Genomic DNA, 15,474 nt, shown 5'->3' on the forward strand with positions numbered 1-15,474 from the left:
CAGAATCAAAAACTACCTCTTAAAAAGTTGATTATGTTCGGGGGTAAAAGCACTTACCTAATATGTGTAAGCACCTGAGTTCAGTCCCCAAACCAAAATAATAATTAATAGTAATAATTCTGAATAAGTTTTAAATGATTTTAAATCAGGATTAACTTCAATAATTATATATAATAATGTCTAACCACAAAGAATTTTGCAATTTAAAACAAGTAAGATACAGTCTAGATAATAAGTGACAAGGACCAGAGTGTTGTTTTTTAATGGTTCCCCTTTTTTATAAAGCCATGTGTCAAGTTGTTAGTTTTGTCTGGATTAGGAGAATCATTTAACAAATAGAAGCTTTAACTATCACACATGAAGACCTTATTCTGGACTGTTAATGGACTCCTGAAGTTCCTTTTGACAGATGGAGATGGACACATGGATCACCTGCTACCAGGCTGTGAAGATAAAGACTGTCAGAAGAGTGCCATATACTTAATGAGATCTGGAACAGGGCAGGTATGTCAGCTTTGGGGATGCTATAAACGATGTTTATACTCTTGAAAAATCTTGAACGTTAGAAAATACGTCTAAAGAAGCAGAACAGAATAAAATCCAAAATTACATTATAGAATTCTTCGCTTTACCTAAGTAAAATACATTTGAATCTTTTCGTTCTTTCATTGGTGTAGAAAATGCTGCTGTGTTGACTTTTGGTGAGGAAACACTGTTCTAGATCCTGTAGTTAAATTAAATGTAGCATTTTAGATGACGGCAATATAGAAAGCACATTATAATAAAAACTTACAAGGAAGATAATTCCGTCTTTGTTTCCATGTGCAAACCCATTCCATTTCTCATGCTGACTTTTTGCCCATTGCCTCATAGTTTAGAATCATGAGAGTCACAGTGGAGGATTGATATGGAAATAATAGGTCCTGACACTTTTAGAGTTAGGCAGCTTTATTTTCTTGGGGGACTAATAAATCATAGGATATCATGCTGACTTTTATAGCCCTTTTGAGTAGGAAACATCACATTTTATATTCAGCAACTTAATAAAACACATCTTTATATATTCAGCATTTTAAAAAATCATTGAAGTATTTTATTATCTTTGACTGTATTTGGATAGTTGTGAATCATTTAAAGCACTAGCTCAAGAAACTTCCCATCACTGGTTTATAGGTATTAAAATATCCATCATTGGTTCATAGGTATAATGAATATACAATAAGAACCCTTGAAAATTAGATAGTTGGGAACGGTGGCGCACACTTTTAATCCCAGCACTCAGGAGGCAGAGACAGGCAGATCTCTGTGAGTTTGGGGCCGGCCTGGTCTACAGAGTGAGTTCCAGAACAGCCAGGGCTATACAAAGAAAACCTATCTTGAAAAATGGGAGAGAAAAAGAGGAAGAAAGAAAATTATAGTTACCTATGTAAGACAAACGTCACAGTTCTTTGATGGGTGTTATTGATGCCCAATTGAGTAAAAAGTGTTTTAATACAGTTATCTTAACAGAAACACTTTATCTACCATGTATTTACCCTTCATTCATAAACCATATACTGCTTCAGAAATTTGGGGGGGCAGGGGTTGGTTCTGATTTATTATTGGATTTTGTTGTTGTTGCTTATTTAATTGTTGGTTTTGGTTTGGGTTTTGTTTTGGTTTTGTTTTGTTTTCTGTTTTGTGTTTTGAGACAGGGTCTCCCTGTGTTGCTCTGGCTGTCCTGAAACTCACTATGTAGAACAGGCTGACTGTGAACCCATGGAGATCCAGTTGCCTCTGCCTCCTGAGCACTAGGATTAAAGGTATACAACCCCACACTGGTCCCTGCTTCAGAAATTTGTAACAATTTAAAAGAAATTTCTAGCTTTTTTGCAAAATGTAACAGTTTTGTTTTTTTTCAAAATCAGGTGAAATTACTTAAATGTTTATCTTTTAAAATTCACAAAATATAAAGTAATACTTTTTCCTTAAATGAATGTATCCAATGTCTTTATCATTAAGGGTCTTCCCTCTTCCCATGACAAATTACACTTTCTTAAGAAAACTTATAAAATGTTGGTGATAGTTTTTGTTTGTTTGTTGTTTTTGTTTTTGCTAGACCATCCTTTTTTAAAGAAGCCATTTTTAATATAGTTTAGTTTGCAATAATAAAAATTGATCAGCTGCTTGTGAGGGGAAAAATTTATGCGTAGGAATGTTTGACCACCTGCCATGTGAAGTCAGCTTCCACTTACGACATGTCCAGGTTCAGTGACTCTAAAGGGAACATGGGCACATCTGTAATGTTAGTGCCATGATTTCTACTCTTCAGATCTTAATGTTATATTAATTTATCAAAGGTTGAAAAGAGCTATGCAGTCAGAAGAGGAGAGAGGAAGCTCACTTTAAAGGCAATCTGTTCTTTTCATTGTGGTCCTATTGAAATAAGAAGCATTATGAAACCTTTGCTTCTAGCTCTTTGGTTGTCATAGCTCATCCTCCTTGTCTGCAGTGCCTGTCAGGTGAGGACGGAGCTTTTCATTCCCAAGGTTGAATGCCTGTTATGAGGGACCTGTGGCTGTGTGCTGTTCAAGCAAAGATGCTCATGACAAAGCCTATGGAAGACCAGTTCTCCCAGTGTCTTACACGTACATCAAAGTATCACAGTAAATTGTAATAGCCTATCCTTGTGTAAAGATGAAGTAAAATGATGGCTGTCTTCAACACTTTAATAAATCATTCCTTTTTGACTGTTTTCCTAAAGTGATTGTGATTAATCTTTTTCCTCTTTATCCTTAGTGGGTACCTGTGCTTCAGGATTTTAGCAACAAGGGTACACTCTGGGGCTTTGTGCCTTTTTCACATGAAGAACAACCAACATCAATCCCAATTCCACTCACCCTTCATGTTGGAGACTACAACATGGATGGCTACCCAGATGCTCTGGCCATATTAAAGAATACATCTGGAAGGTATGGACAGTAAGTTGCATGACAGACACTTGTAAAATATCTTTACCACAGCAACTTGTGACTGACAGCACTTAATCTGGTACAGTCTCTCCAGGGAGGATTTGATGGGCTCAGCTCATGGTTCCTTGTGTGAGCCATGAACTCATCCCATGACTTAGAAAAAAATTCCTTCTTACAGATTCATTTTACTATAGAAAAAAAATGAACATTCACTGTAAAATGAAAAGTTATTTTTCATTCAGCAAAACTTGACCTTTGAAAGTTCAAGTTTTCTTTTTTCTTTTTTTTTTTTCTTCTAAAGATGAATGACAGTACATTTTGAGACTGAAGAGTGGTGGTTAAGAACTGATGCTAGACTTCAATTTCAGCCCATCACTGTCTGTATGACCTTGGGCAGATCACCTAAACTCATGAAGTATGAAATGAGAGTAATAATTATACCTCTGGCATAAGTGAGGTAAAAATAAATGGACAAGCCATTTAGAAAGATACTCTGTACATGTCAATGCTATTTAAGTAAATATTACCTTATTATTACTTGTTTTCTAAAAGCACCAGAATTCCCAACATGATTATTGATATATATATATATATATATATATACATATATACATATATATATATATATATATATATTTGAGGTATATAACTATGTTCATAATATAACCAGTGATTTGGACACTGTGGCAAGTTTTTTCTTTTAAAAAATACTAGAAGATAAGCTGAAACTCATAATTAGCCCAGTATTGCCAGTTTCCAAGAATGCAGCTACCCCTAAGTTCCTCTTGTTTCGTTCATCTTACAACTAGTTGTATTCCTTGAGAGGTAATCTTTCCTGTACTACTTACCCACAGTTCACCTAAACATTATTTCATTGTTTTCCTCAAAACACCATGAGTGAGTACCTCTAAAATACTTTTAGAAAAATTGTAAGTAACCTGAACTTAAATTCATCTAAGACCCTTAATTTGAAGTTAATTTTACAGAACCTTTTTCAGGCACAGTCTTCATGCTGTGTTAATGTGTGTCTATGTGTGTGGACAAATGAACCATGAGCATCACTCTTTTTTAACAATACAGTGGCTGGCAACATGCTACCTGGAAGGTGTTGCTACAAGATCACAGATTCCAGGACAGCCTGGACTGTGTAGCAAGACCTGTCCTTTTTGAAGAGAACAAAAACATAAAATCTCACAAAAAACGAAGGAACATAAAATTGCTTTATTATGGAGCATCAGCTGTAGTCACAAAAATAATACAGCTTAAATTCTTTAAGCCTGATTTCTCATCCTTAGAAGATCATCCAAATAATTTTATTTTTCCTTTAAAAGTTATTTGTCAATTTTTCTCTTTTAAGCTTTCAAATATTTAACCTAAATTCTTTAACTTTTGGCTTGTAATGATGATATCCACAACTAATCAAATGACACACACTGAATTTACAGTATAAAAAAAAAAAACAAAAAACTTCTAATTTCCAAAGCAAGCATAGTAACCCAAATAACTCAGAGTTTCTGTTTAAAGAAAACTTTATTTTTTCTATGGATATGGGAAATGTACAAGCTTCCTAAATGCAACGATTACACAGTAAGTATCTCATGCATATACTTCCTGGGAATGTCTGCTGGTTGTTTGGCAAAATTAATTGTGGTTTGCTATGTCACATACCATGTTAGTGTTTCCAACTGTTCAAATGTTATTAAAAAGAATAGCCTATTTTTAATATCGTAGCCTACATTATTGGTTCTTTGTTACAGTGATCATATTTTTGAAATATGCAACAAAAAGTTATTTTTAAGGAACTATTGAAATCACAACCTGAGTCAAGAATTTTGACATACTCCTAGTTCTCTATCCATGAGTCACTCCTAATGATGGCATTTCACTTACTGACTAATTTTCCCACTTTGTTTCTACAGTTATTTACACATAATTTCAAGATTTGCTAGTTTCTTGGGTTAGCATTATAAATTGTCTTTCATTCTTTCTTAAATTTATGTAATTTTTTTGGAAAAAGGAGGACTGGAAAGATGGCTGAGCAGCTAAGAGCACTTGCTGTTCTTACAGTGAACCTGGTTTGGTTCTGGAGACCCACATGGTGGCTCATAACTACCTATAACTCTGATTCCAAGGAACCAATGCTTTCTTCTGGCCTCCATGGCCACTAGGCATGTGATATATATATATATACACACACCACACACACACACACACACACACACACACACACATACATACAGGCAAAATACTCATACACATACAACAAAATAAATCTTTAAAAAATGTTTGTCATTTTTCTGGGTGGATTCTCAAGTAGCTCCCTAGAAAAATCTCCATTCTCTGAGATTTCCCAGTCTTAAAAGTCGTTTTATTTTCTTTAAAGTTAATTTACCATTAAATCTTAACACTCACTTTTTCTGCTATAAAACCTTGTGTAATCTATTACTCTGGTGCAGATCACCTGTGCTCTTCTAAGATCCTGGACTGGTGCTTCACCCAAGTGTTGTCAAGGTTACTGTGGTGGGTCCAATTATATCTCAATGTAAATATCCTTTTTTTAATGTCTTCTGGTTAATTTTTCTTTAAGCTTTCATTAGAAGGGCTTCTTGATGTATTCTGCTTTTTTCTGCCCCTACCCTTTGACATTGTTGGCCCTTTTTCTTTTTCACTGTGTTCTAGAAAAGTCTTTGATCAACTGAGTAACTATTTTGTTACAAAAGTAAATAAGACAGAACTGAGATTTATTCTCTTGTATATACTGAACAAAACCTTCTCATGTGTCAGTGTCTTACCCTCCTTCCAACTTTCCTGCCCTCCTCTTCCCCCTAAGCCTGCCCCACCCCTCTCTTTTGGTTTGTGCTGAGGATCAACCCTATAAAATTACTCTACTACTAAATTTCATTCCCAATTCATAGCATAACTTCTTAACCAAGTACTCTTGATTTGTTGCATTCTATCAAACTTGAACTTAATAAAATAGGGGCAGCAGTTAGTGTGGTTTTGTGTGCCTCAGTGGACCTGTGATGATTAGTTTTTAAAATGTCGACTCCCACAACCTACAGTCATCTGAAAAGAGGCCCTCAGTGGAGGAATTATCTAGGTCACGTTGGTCTGTGGGCACATCTTGTGAGGGATGGATCAGGACTCGGCCATTCCCTGGGTAGAGGATCCCTGCCGAAAAAAGAGTGAGAACAGTGAGGCCAGAGAAAGCAGACAGCATGGATATATGTGTTTCTCTCTGCTCTTCTGGGATGTGGGGTTACTAATGGCTTGAGTTCTGCCTTAACTCCCCATAATGATGGACTATCGCCTAGAATTATAACCCAGTAAACTCTTCACTTACCTAAGTTACCTTTTGTTAGGAGATTTTATCACAGCAACAAAAGTGAAACCAGGACTGGGCCAAACATTATAACTTGTTAATAGATTTTTTTATACAATATATTCTGATTATAGTTTCCCCTCCCCCAACTCCTCCCAGAGTTCCATTTCCACACCCACCCAAATCCACATTCTTTACTCTCTCTCTCTCATTAGAATACTAATAAGGATCTAAAATATCAATGGTGATAAAATCAAAGAAACAAACCAAAAAAGGACAAAACCAACAAACAGGAAAAAAGAAAGCCAAAGAAGAAAAGCGCAAGAAACACATACAGAAGTTGAGACACACATATTCACATTACACACACCAAAAAAAGCAAAAAAAAAAAAAAAAAAATATATATATATATATATATATATATATATATATATATATATATATAAAATTGGAAACCATAAATATAAGCAAAAGATTTGTGAAGTAAGGTAAAGGTAAGGTAGGAAAGAAAGAGAGAGGAGAGAGACAGAGAGTCAGAGAGAGAGGAGAGGGGGAGGAGGAAAGGGGGGAAAGGGGAAAGGAAAGATGCCCAGATAAAGCACTGTGAGACTAAAAAAAAAAACTCCAAAAATACCTTGAGTTCATTTTGTGTTTACCATCTACTGATGGATATGGCCTGCACTGAAGTCTAGTTTGTATACCCACTGAGACTCTATGGAGAAAACTAACTGTTCTTTTGTGAGCTGTTATCAATTAGAGATAGCATCTAGGCTAGGGATGGGTGCTTGTGTCCTCTTCCTCTCTCAAGATGAACCCTGTCTGTCTTGGCCCTGTGCAGGCCCTGTGCATGCTGCCACAGTCTCTGCGAGTTCATATGTGCGTCAGTCCTGTTGTGTCTGGAAGCTCTTGTTTCCTTGGTGTCCTCCATCCACACTGGCCCCTACAATCTTCTAGGCCTTTGAATAACTGTGTATACTTGGTAAACATTCACTAAAGGCAAACTATGTAAAATTTAAAGATAATAGAAAAAGCATAGATGTTGAAAGCCAGCCACATTATTTATGGAAAATTTTAATGCCTCTCAGCCATAGCCTTATAAGCACAACAGGTAGAGCAGGGGTGATATTTTGTACCTCATAAGACTGTAAGGATCAAACTAAACAAGGCATCCTCGTTCTGTGCCCAGCAAATAGAACATAAGCAGTTTGCTGAGTGATGTGCTACTCAGCACATAGTCTCAGAACCCGTGGGAAAGTGCCTGCCTATCTGACAGCACGAATGTACTAGCACTGTCTGGGATATCTAGTCCAGTGATATACTTCCCCTCTGCACCCAGTGCAGGATCTTAAGCCCTCTGGGACTCTGAAGAGCCACCCAAGTAAAGAGCCCCTGCAGAATAGCTAAAGCCTCTGTTAAGACTTTATTATAGTCAGAATGCTCCCTCGAACCACCCTGACTCCTTGTCTTCCTCAAAGACAGTGGCCCATCTCTGTCCTCGTCCCTTGAAAGCCAAGCATGCTGCAATCATTAGGTTAGTACTAGCCTCCCTGAGCACCATTCTAAATGTGTAAGACGCACACTCAAGTGACATGATATGGTTGCCTTCCTCTAACCAGTACTGTGGAGACAATGACCTAGAAAGACTTGAGACAAATTGATATGTAAATGGGATCTAGAGGAATTAGAAATAGCTTATTGAATATGGTGACACATTTCTTTCATCTTACTAGTATTTGGGAGACAGAGGGTCAGGAGATTAAGGTCATGCTCAGCTAACAAGCATATTTGAGACCCTGTCTCGAAAGAAAAAAGAAGGAAAAGATATAACTTACCTTTGAATACAAAATATGGCTGTACTACAGAGGGAGAATAGCATTTACCAAGGCCCAGACAGATTGTCTGGCAGAATGGACATAAAGAAAATTGTAAGAAGTAGTATGTATGACAGGTCCAAAATTCAGCAAAATGTTGCCATTGTTTTTATGTTCTTTTGTAATATGAGAGTGATAATACTTGACCTTTCAGATTACTTTTAACTTTGATTCTAAGTAAGCTCCTGTCACATATAGTTTTGACAATTTTCAATAATTTCACTTCTCTGGGATAAATACTTCACTGAAAAATTTTTGAAATATACATATGATTCAAGAAAATCTTAGAATCTTGGGTATCCATCTCCAGATTTAAGAATACTTCAGTGAAATCACCTTTCCCATCAATTGAGGAATACTTCACTTGAGGGTATTTTGTATATTGATGAGATATTAAAATCACTATGTAGTTTCAGAAACAATTATCTTTCCATGAATTATGTCAAGCACGTGGTGTTTTCAAAAATGTATCAAAAATAGCATGCTCATTCTTCTCTTGAGTCTCTAGGGAGCAGAGTTGTCATGAAGTTGGCTCTGGGGAAGGCAAGCATAGTTGACTTAGGAATTAATCTGACAGGTAGTTGAAGAATTCACTGAAATATTTACTGGAACATTGGCTATTTTTATGGCACTATTATTACGGGAACATTTCTCTGTTTAAGCAATGGCTATACTCTAGACAAATTTCTAAATGGTCTTATTAAATACACACAGAGCCAGAAATTTGGGTGAAAGCCTTAGAGAGATCAGAGAAAGCCACCAGCCAACCTTACCTCACCAACTCTGCAGCTTCCAAATGCCCATCACTTCCTGTCCACCCACGCCTTTATTGCCTTGCTGTTCTGCCCTCTCATTGGCTATCTTAGCCCAGCTACCTCACTTCCTCTTCCTACTCAGCTCTGTCACTTCTGTCTGTCTGTAAAGACTTCCAGATCTCCATGGTTGGTACTGGGATTAAAGGTGTGTCTCACCACACTTGGCTGTGTTCCTTCGAGTGGCTTTGAACACACAGAGATCCTGCCTGCTAAAGGATTAAGGGCATGTGCTACCTGATTTTGTTTACTTAAAATGGCTGGCCTTTTCCCCCTGATCTCCTGGCAAGCATTATTTAGTAACGCACAAATAAAATATCACCACATTTCCCCTTTTTTTGATTAATAAAAATTTTTTAAAGTTATAACTAATATAAGAAAAACTATATACAATAAGTACAATAACTATATACAATATATACAAGCAGTAAATACATCCACAGTGTCTAGTTACTTGAATCTTTCTGAATTTGTAAAGTTTTGTTTTGTGTCCCAGGGTGGGGTCTGTTTCAGTAAAGCTTCAATATGATGCTTTGGTGTTTGGGTGGAATATCTTGTTGATACCTAAATCCATCTGGTGGTTTTCTGTTTTTTGTGGGGTGGGGAGCAGATGACCTGTGTATTGGAGAAAGTATGGTACTGAAATCACCTACTATTATTGGGTTGTTGTTAATCTGTCTTTAATTCCAGTAGTACATTTTTTATGAAATTTGGCACTGGTGAGTTTGATGAATTTATATTTAGGATAGTTACATCTTGTTCCCCTGATTAGAATGGAGTGTACCCCTTCTCTCTTCTGATTAGTTTTCGTTTAAGTCTGTTTTGTCAGACGTTAAAATAGTGACACCTGCATGTTTCTTGATCTCATTTGATGGAAGCACTCTTGTCCATCTCGAAGGCAGTGCCTGTCTTTAAAGCAAGAGGCCTTTCTTGTAGACAACAGTTAGCCTGTTTCTTTTGATTGGAGAGTTGAAGCTGTTAATAATTCAAGTTATTATTGAAACGTGTACTGATTACAGTCATTATATTGTTGAGTTTTGGTGTTCTTTGTGTTTAGTAATTATGGCTTCATATTTCTTTTCACAGTCTTGACTGTGCTCATTCCTCTCTTCAGCCAGAAATGTTGCTTCCTGTATTCTCTTTGGGTTTGGTTTGGTTTGTTGAATATAAGTTTTTTAGGCTGTTTATATTGTGGAAAGTTTTCTTTCTCCTTCAACTAAAGCATATAATTTTTCCCGGGTATGTTATTTTAATTGATTGTCATAGTCTTTTTAGATTTGGAATCCATTGTTCCAGCATCTTCTGGCTTTCAAAGTTTCCATTAAGAAATCAGCTGTTATTCTAATGGGTTTTCCTTTGTATGTGACTTCTGTTTTTCTATTGAAACTTTAAGTACACTTTCTTTGTTATGTAAGCTTACTATTAACTTTTAGATGCTGTGGGGATTTTCTCTTCTGGTCTTGTCTATGTGGTGCTCTGTGTGCTTCTTGTATATGTATACTTGTGTCTTTCCTTAGTTTGGGGGGAAGTTTTCTTCTATGTCCTTGTTGAAGATCTAGTCTATGCCTTTGACTTGGGATTCTTCTCCCTTATGAATCCCTGTAATTCAAAGGTTTAGTCTTTTTACCAGATTTCCTATATGTTCCTTTCCTCTGTGTTTTTAAATCTTTCATTTTTATTTTCATTTCATGTTTATTTTGTCCAGCTCCTCGACTTTTCTTCAAGCTTTGATATTCTGTCTCCTGCTTGATTCATCTTCCTTTGCATTGTACTGGGGTTTTCAATTCCATCTTCATTTCAAATGACTCCTCTTCTCTTTATTAAATTCTCTTCTTAAGTCCTGGACTGTCTTGATCATTTCCATCAGCCTTTTGTTTATATTTTCTTGGGTATCTCTTGGGTGTTTATTCTCCCTAAGCTTTCTCTTGAATTTCATTGAACTATTTTTTTGTGTCTTCTTTAAACTCTGAATTTTTTTGATGAAGTTTATGATTGTTCATTTAAATTCTGTGTCCAGAGGCTCATTAAGGTAATCCTCATCATCAAATATTTCTATGGGACTGGTGGGTTTGAGGGAGGAGATACTGTCTTCATCTTTCATATTGTCTGTATTTTTGCAGTGAGATCTGGGCATATGGACTTCTTTTGTTAGTTCTGTGTCTGATTAGGAAAGACTGGGTTGAGGCAAAGTAGAGGATGTATATGTCAAGTTGGGCCTAGAGATTGGATATGGCTTGGGTGAAATAAAGTCTGATGGATACAAGGGACTGGGATGGTGTGCAGGATATGTGTCCTGGTCCAAGCCTGAAGTATGGGGGATAGATCTTGCTAGGTCTAGAGATTGGATATGGCATTAGAGGGGCCTGTGAGTTGGAGGGATGGAGGGAGGGTCCTGGCCGAAGATTGATAGACAAACATACAGGAATGACCAGACTGTGCTGGGACACTGTATGTGTGGCCTAGTCTAGATCTTGGGGGTTGGGAACAGTGCATGGATGGGAGGAACATGCAGGCTTCCCTGGCTAATCCCTACAGAAGAATGTGCAAGATGCCAGGCACCATATTTAATCTTCATGGAAAAATAAAATCTAAATCTTTCCAGGGAGTCCTTCAAATATTAGACCACAGTTTTGTTTCTCTTTCTTTGTCTCTGATGCGTGGACCACTGGTTAATGGTTTGAAATCTAGCCTTTGCTAATTCCACTTCCATTCCTGTTCCTAGCAAGGAACAAGCTTGTAACACAAATCTCTAAATGGTCTTTTAATAAAAACCTTATATTAGATATTGGGGTAAATGCTTAAAGATCAGAGAAACAAAGGAACAAAGCCACTGCCACATCTCATCTCACCAACTCCACGAATCCTCTGACTGAAATCCTCTGAATCCTCACCCAAAAGGCTGCAGCCATAAAAGCCTCTAGCTAAAAGAGATGCTTTTACCGAAAAGCCTTTAGTTCCTGTCTCCTCACACCTTATATATCTTTCTCCGCCCAGCCATCACTTCCTGGGATTAAAGGTGTGTGCCACCACTGCCTGGCTCTGTTTTCTCTCCTAGACTGAGTCAATTTCATGTAGTCCAGGGTGGCTTTGAACTCACAGAGATCCAGGTGGATCTCTGCCTCCCAAGTGCTAGGATTAAAGGTGTGTGCCACCACTGCCTGGTATCTATGTTTGATCTAGTGGCTTGTTCTGTTCTCTGATCTTCAGGCAAATTTTATTAGGGTACACAATATATCACCACATAAGCTAATCCACTGTCCTCAGAGGGAAGGGATGTCTTTGAATTTCCAAGTTTCCATAAAGGGGTGTAATAAAGGTATAAATGTTAATCATTTTTATATCTGTTATAAGGCATGGAAACAGCATATCACATTTGGATAATAGCAGTTATATGTTCAGTGATTGATGTGGTTTGAACAGTTGCCAAAGCATGTTTAGTTAAGCCTCCCCAGATACCTTATAATGCCCAAAGAATTCAACTGGAGTCATTTTATAACCAGAGAGAAACTAAAGGCAAATTTCTAGTTTCTGTCTTAAACATAAATGCAAAATTACCCAACAAAGTATTAGCAATTTGCATGTATCTGATTTTCTAGCACTATTTTTTTCATAACAATTCAGTCCTATTTCGAGACTAACCACCTAGAGTTAGTGTCAGACTCTGCATTTGTCATGGGTTCAGTTCTAAGACCACTCTCATGTCAGACTACTGTCATAGGTCCTAGCTCTCATGCTGCCCTGAATTTCTGTGCAGAGGTTACAAATAGTCAATCAAGTGACAAGTGGGTGAGACGGTGTCTCAGAGAAACTTTATCTAATGGTTTTAGAATATCCCACCTTCACGGGTGCACATGTAACAACTCAGAAGTTGTCTGAAACTAGTCATGTAGATTTTAGGGAGGCTTCATTACATAGGCATAATTGGTTAAATGACATTTGTTGTAACTAGACTCCAGCTCCTGCTGCTCTACCTTTCCTGAAGATTACGGAGCATTGCCAAAAGTTCTCACCCTCCAATGTAGGATTGGATGTCCTGATAACCAGCCACTACTCTAAAGCTTTGTAAGGGCTGGCCTGATTAGCACAAACAAATTATTAGAACGGGTTTTTTTTTTTTTTAATATTTAGTTTTACTTTATGTGTATGAGTATTTGCCTTGGTGTGTGTATTTCCACCACATGCATGCATTACTCATGGAAGCCAGAAGAGGGCATCAGATCCTCTGGAATTGGAGTTAAGAGATGGTTGTAAGCTACCATATAGGTGCTGGGAACCAAACCCAGGTTCTCTACAAAAGCAACAAGTGCTCTTAACCACTGAGCCAGCTCTCCAGCATTTCCTTCTTTAAAATTTTTATTTTAATTAGTTTACAAACTAGTGGGGTTTTAAAGATTTATTCTATTTATTTCATTATTCGTGTGTGTGTGTGTGTGTGTGTGTGTGTGTGTGTGTGTGTGCGCGCGCGCGCCAGCAGAGGTCAGAAGATGATGTCAGATTCCTTGGATCTGGAATTCATATTTTAGTAAATAAAAGAACTATTACATATTAAATAGAACTATTAGATATAATATATTATAATAATTTGTAGTGCCAAAGACTGAACCTGGGGGTTCAAGCATGTTGAAAATGCAGTCTGCTACTGATATACCTTTATCTTCTACAATGTTTATTAAATGTTTTTCTAATACAAGTCATGGAAATTTTGTTCATATAAATAAAAAATAAACTAAAATTCTCCATAGTCACTCAGAGTTGATCACTGTTTTCATTTTGGTACATAAGAGAAATACAAATTAGATTTTGTAATTTAAAGCATCAAAAGTACTTGTAAAAATCTATTCATGCCTTCACGAGTTGAGGTATACAAGTGTGTTTGTGTAATCATCCCTCCTTTGTGACATCCCATAAAGAAGAGTGCATGTGAAATAAAATCATCTGTCCTCTGCTGTTAATAACTACAAGTTATACATTGATCTCTTACAATGTACCAAGCATTATATATTAGTTGGATTCAGATATGAAAGAACTCCAATACTTCCATGATTTTTACCACACTGATTTGAAAACCTTTGCTTGCAGCCAGGCGGTGGTGGCGCACGCCTTTAATCCCAGCACTCGGGAGGCAGAGGCAGGCGGATCTCTGTGAGTCCGAGGCCAGCCTGGGCTACAAAGTGAGTTCCAGGAAAGGCGCAAAGCTGCACAGAGAAACCCTGTCTCGAAAAACCAAAAGAAAAAAAAGAAAACCTTTGCTTGCATAAAATGTAAACTTGTATTAAAATATACTCTTATTTTATTTAACTATACTTTATAAATACCTACTATTGTGTGTTTATGTACTATCATTTTTGTTTAGGCCCATAATTAGCATTTTAAAATCAAGGTAGAAGTAGTTTGTACTACAAAATATCAAGTGAAGAAATGTTGTAACAATGGAGGGAGACTAGGATTCTCACATTCTGATAGAAAGTACTACTATTGATTCTGCATCCTTTCAGGACTCTATAGACAGTGTCAACTGAAGATATGAAAATAACAGTTCATACATGCTCAGGAACTTAGCAAAATATTTAGAAATATAAATCCAAGCAGAAAAAATTCTCTTCTCTTCGTGCATATGTGAAATCAAGTAGAAGATGAAAATAAGAAGAGCATCAGATGTTTTTCACAGAATGGAGTTTGAAATGCACTGAAGAGTGTGGTAGAATCAGACAGAAAGTCTGTTTTTGAGCATATGCATTGCAGGTGTGTGTGTGTGTGTGTGTGTGTCCGTCCTCTGGCTTGTGTAGAAGTTGGTGTATGTAAATGTGTGTAGGCTATGAAACTTACAAGGTACCCACAAAGAAGAGAGTACTGAGGGCAAAGGGGCAGAAAAGTGGGAAGGCAGCTCTGGGCAGGAGACCGAGGAAAAGGTGAGGGAGGAAAGCAAATGTTGTTTGAAAATGTCATAATAAAGTCTAATACTTTGTATGCTAATTTATAGTCGTCTTAGAGAGACTGAAGGAGGAATCATGGTGCTGGCTGGAAAGCGACAGCATTAAAAAGACTTACTTTTCTCCAGAACATAAATTAAGCCTACAGCCTTTCTCACGCAATAGTTGTCCATTTCTGTATTTCAACAACTTATTTGTTAGCATGAATTTACTAACACAGAAGTCATGTTTTACTGTTGCGTGTTATTACTTGACAGTTTTAAAGCCATCATGATCTTTATTTTTTTTTTTTCAACTCACTTCTAAGTAATGGTGAAATGTAACTTGGCTTGGTGGTCACCTGAAGTGACTGACCTACAGCCAAGAAACTGGCTGAGGGAAAGTCTTCAGGATTTCAGAAGAACTAATTCTATTACATTTGTTTTGAAAGACCCTAGCCCTTCAGGCTTACACCCCCCAAGCCTCAGGAAAGAGAAACTTCAAGCACCAGGAAATGAGAAACTAAAAATCTAATTCCAAGAGCAACCTGACTTAGCCATTGTTCAATCTCCCCTGCAACCATATAACAATGTAAAGAGATTTCTGTTA

The 15,474-nt window shown here is 37.0% G+C and overlaps 2 protein-coding genes across 3 annotated transcripts in view; both read left to right on the forward strand.

The window, feature by feature from the left end:
• Abcc12 (ATP binding cassette subfamily C member 12) overlaps nucleotides 1-15,474 on the forward strand; it is a 993,341-nt gene that overhangs the window by 818,606 nt on the left and 159,261 nt on the right. The gene's annotated exons all lie outside the window — the stretch shown is intronic.
• The window catches only part of Itfg1 (integrin alpha FG-GAP repeat containing 1), a 148,455-nt gene that overhangs the window by 98,342 nt on the left and 34,639 nt on the right, over nucleotides 1-15,474 (forward strand). For both annotated transcript variants that reach the window (XM_016006589.3, XM_016006586.3), the window contains exons 9-10: nucleotides 410-504; nucleotides 2,779-2,951. In XM_016006589.3, coding sequence (XP_015862075.1) covers nucleotides 410-504; nucleotides 2,779-2,951 — 268 coding nt within the window. The remainder of the gene's footprint in view (nucleotides 1-409; nucleotides 505-2,778; nucleotides 2,952-15,474) is intronic.

Source organism: Peromyscus maniculatus, chromosome 5 (assembly GCF_049852395.1).
Source record: "Peromyscus maniculatus bairdii isolate BWxNUB_F1_BW_parent chromosome 5, HU_Pman_BW_mat_3.1, whole genome shotgun sequence".
Classification (NCBI taxonomy): domain Eukaryota; kingdom Metazoa; phylum Chordata; class Mammalia; order Rodentia; family Cricetidae; genus Peromyscus; species Peromyscus maniculatus.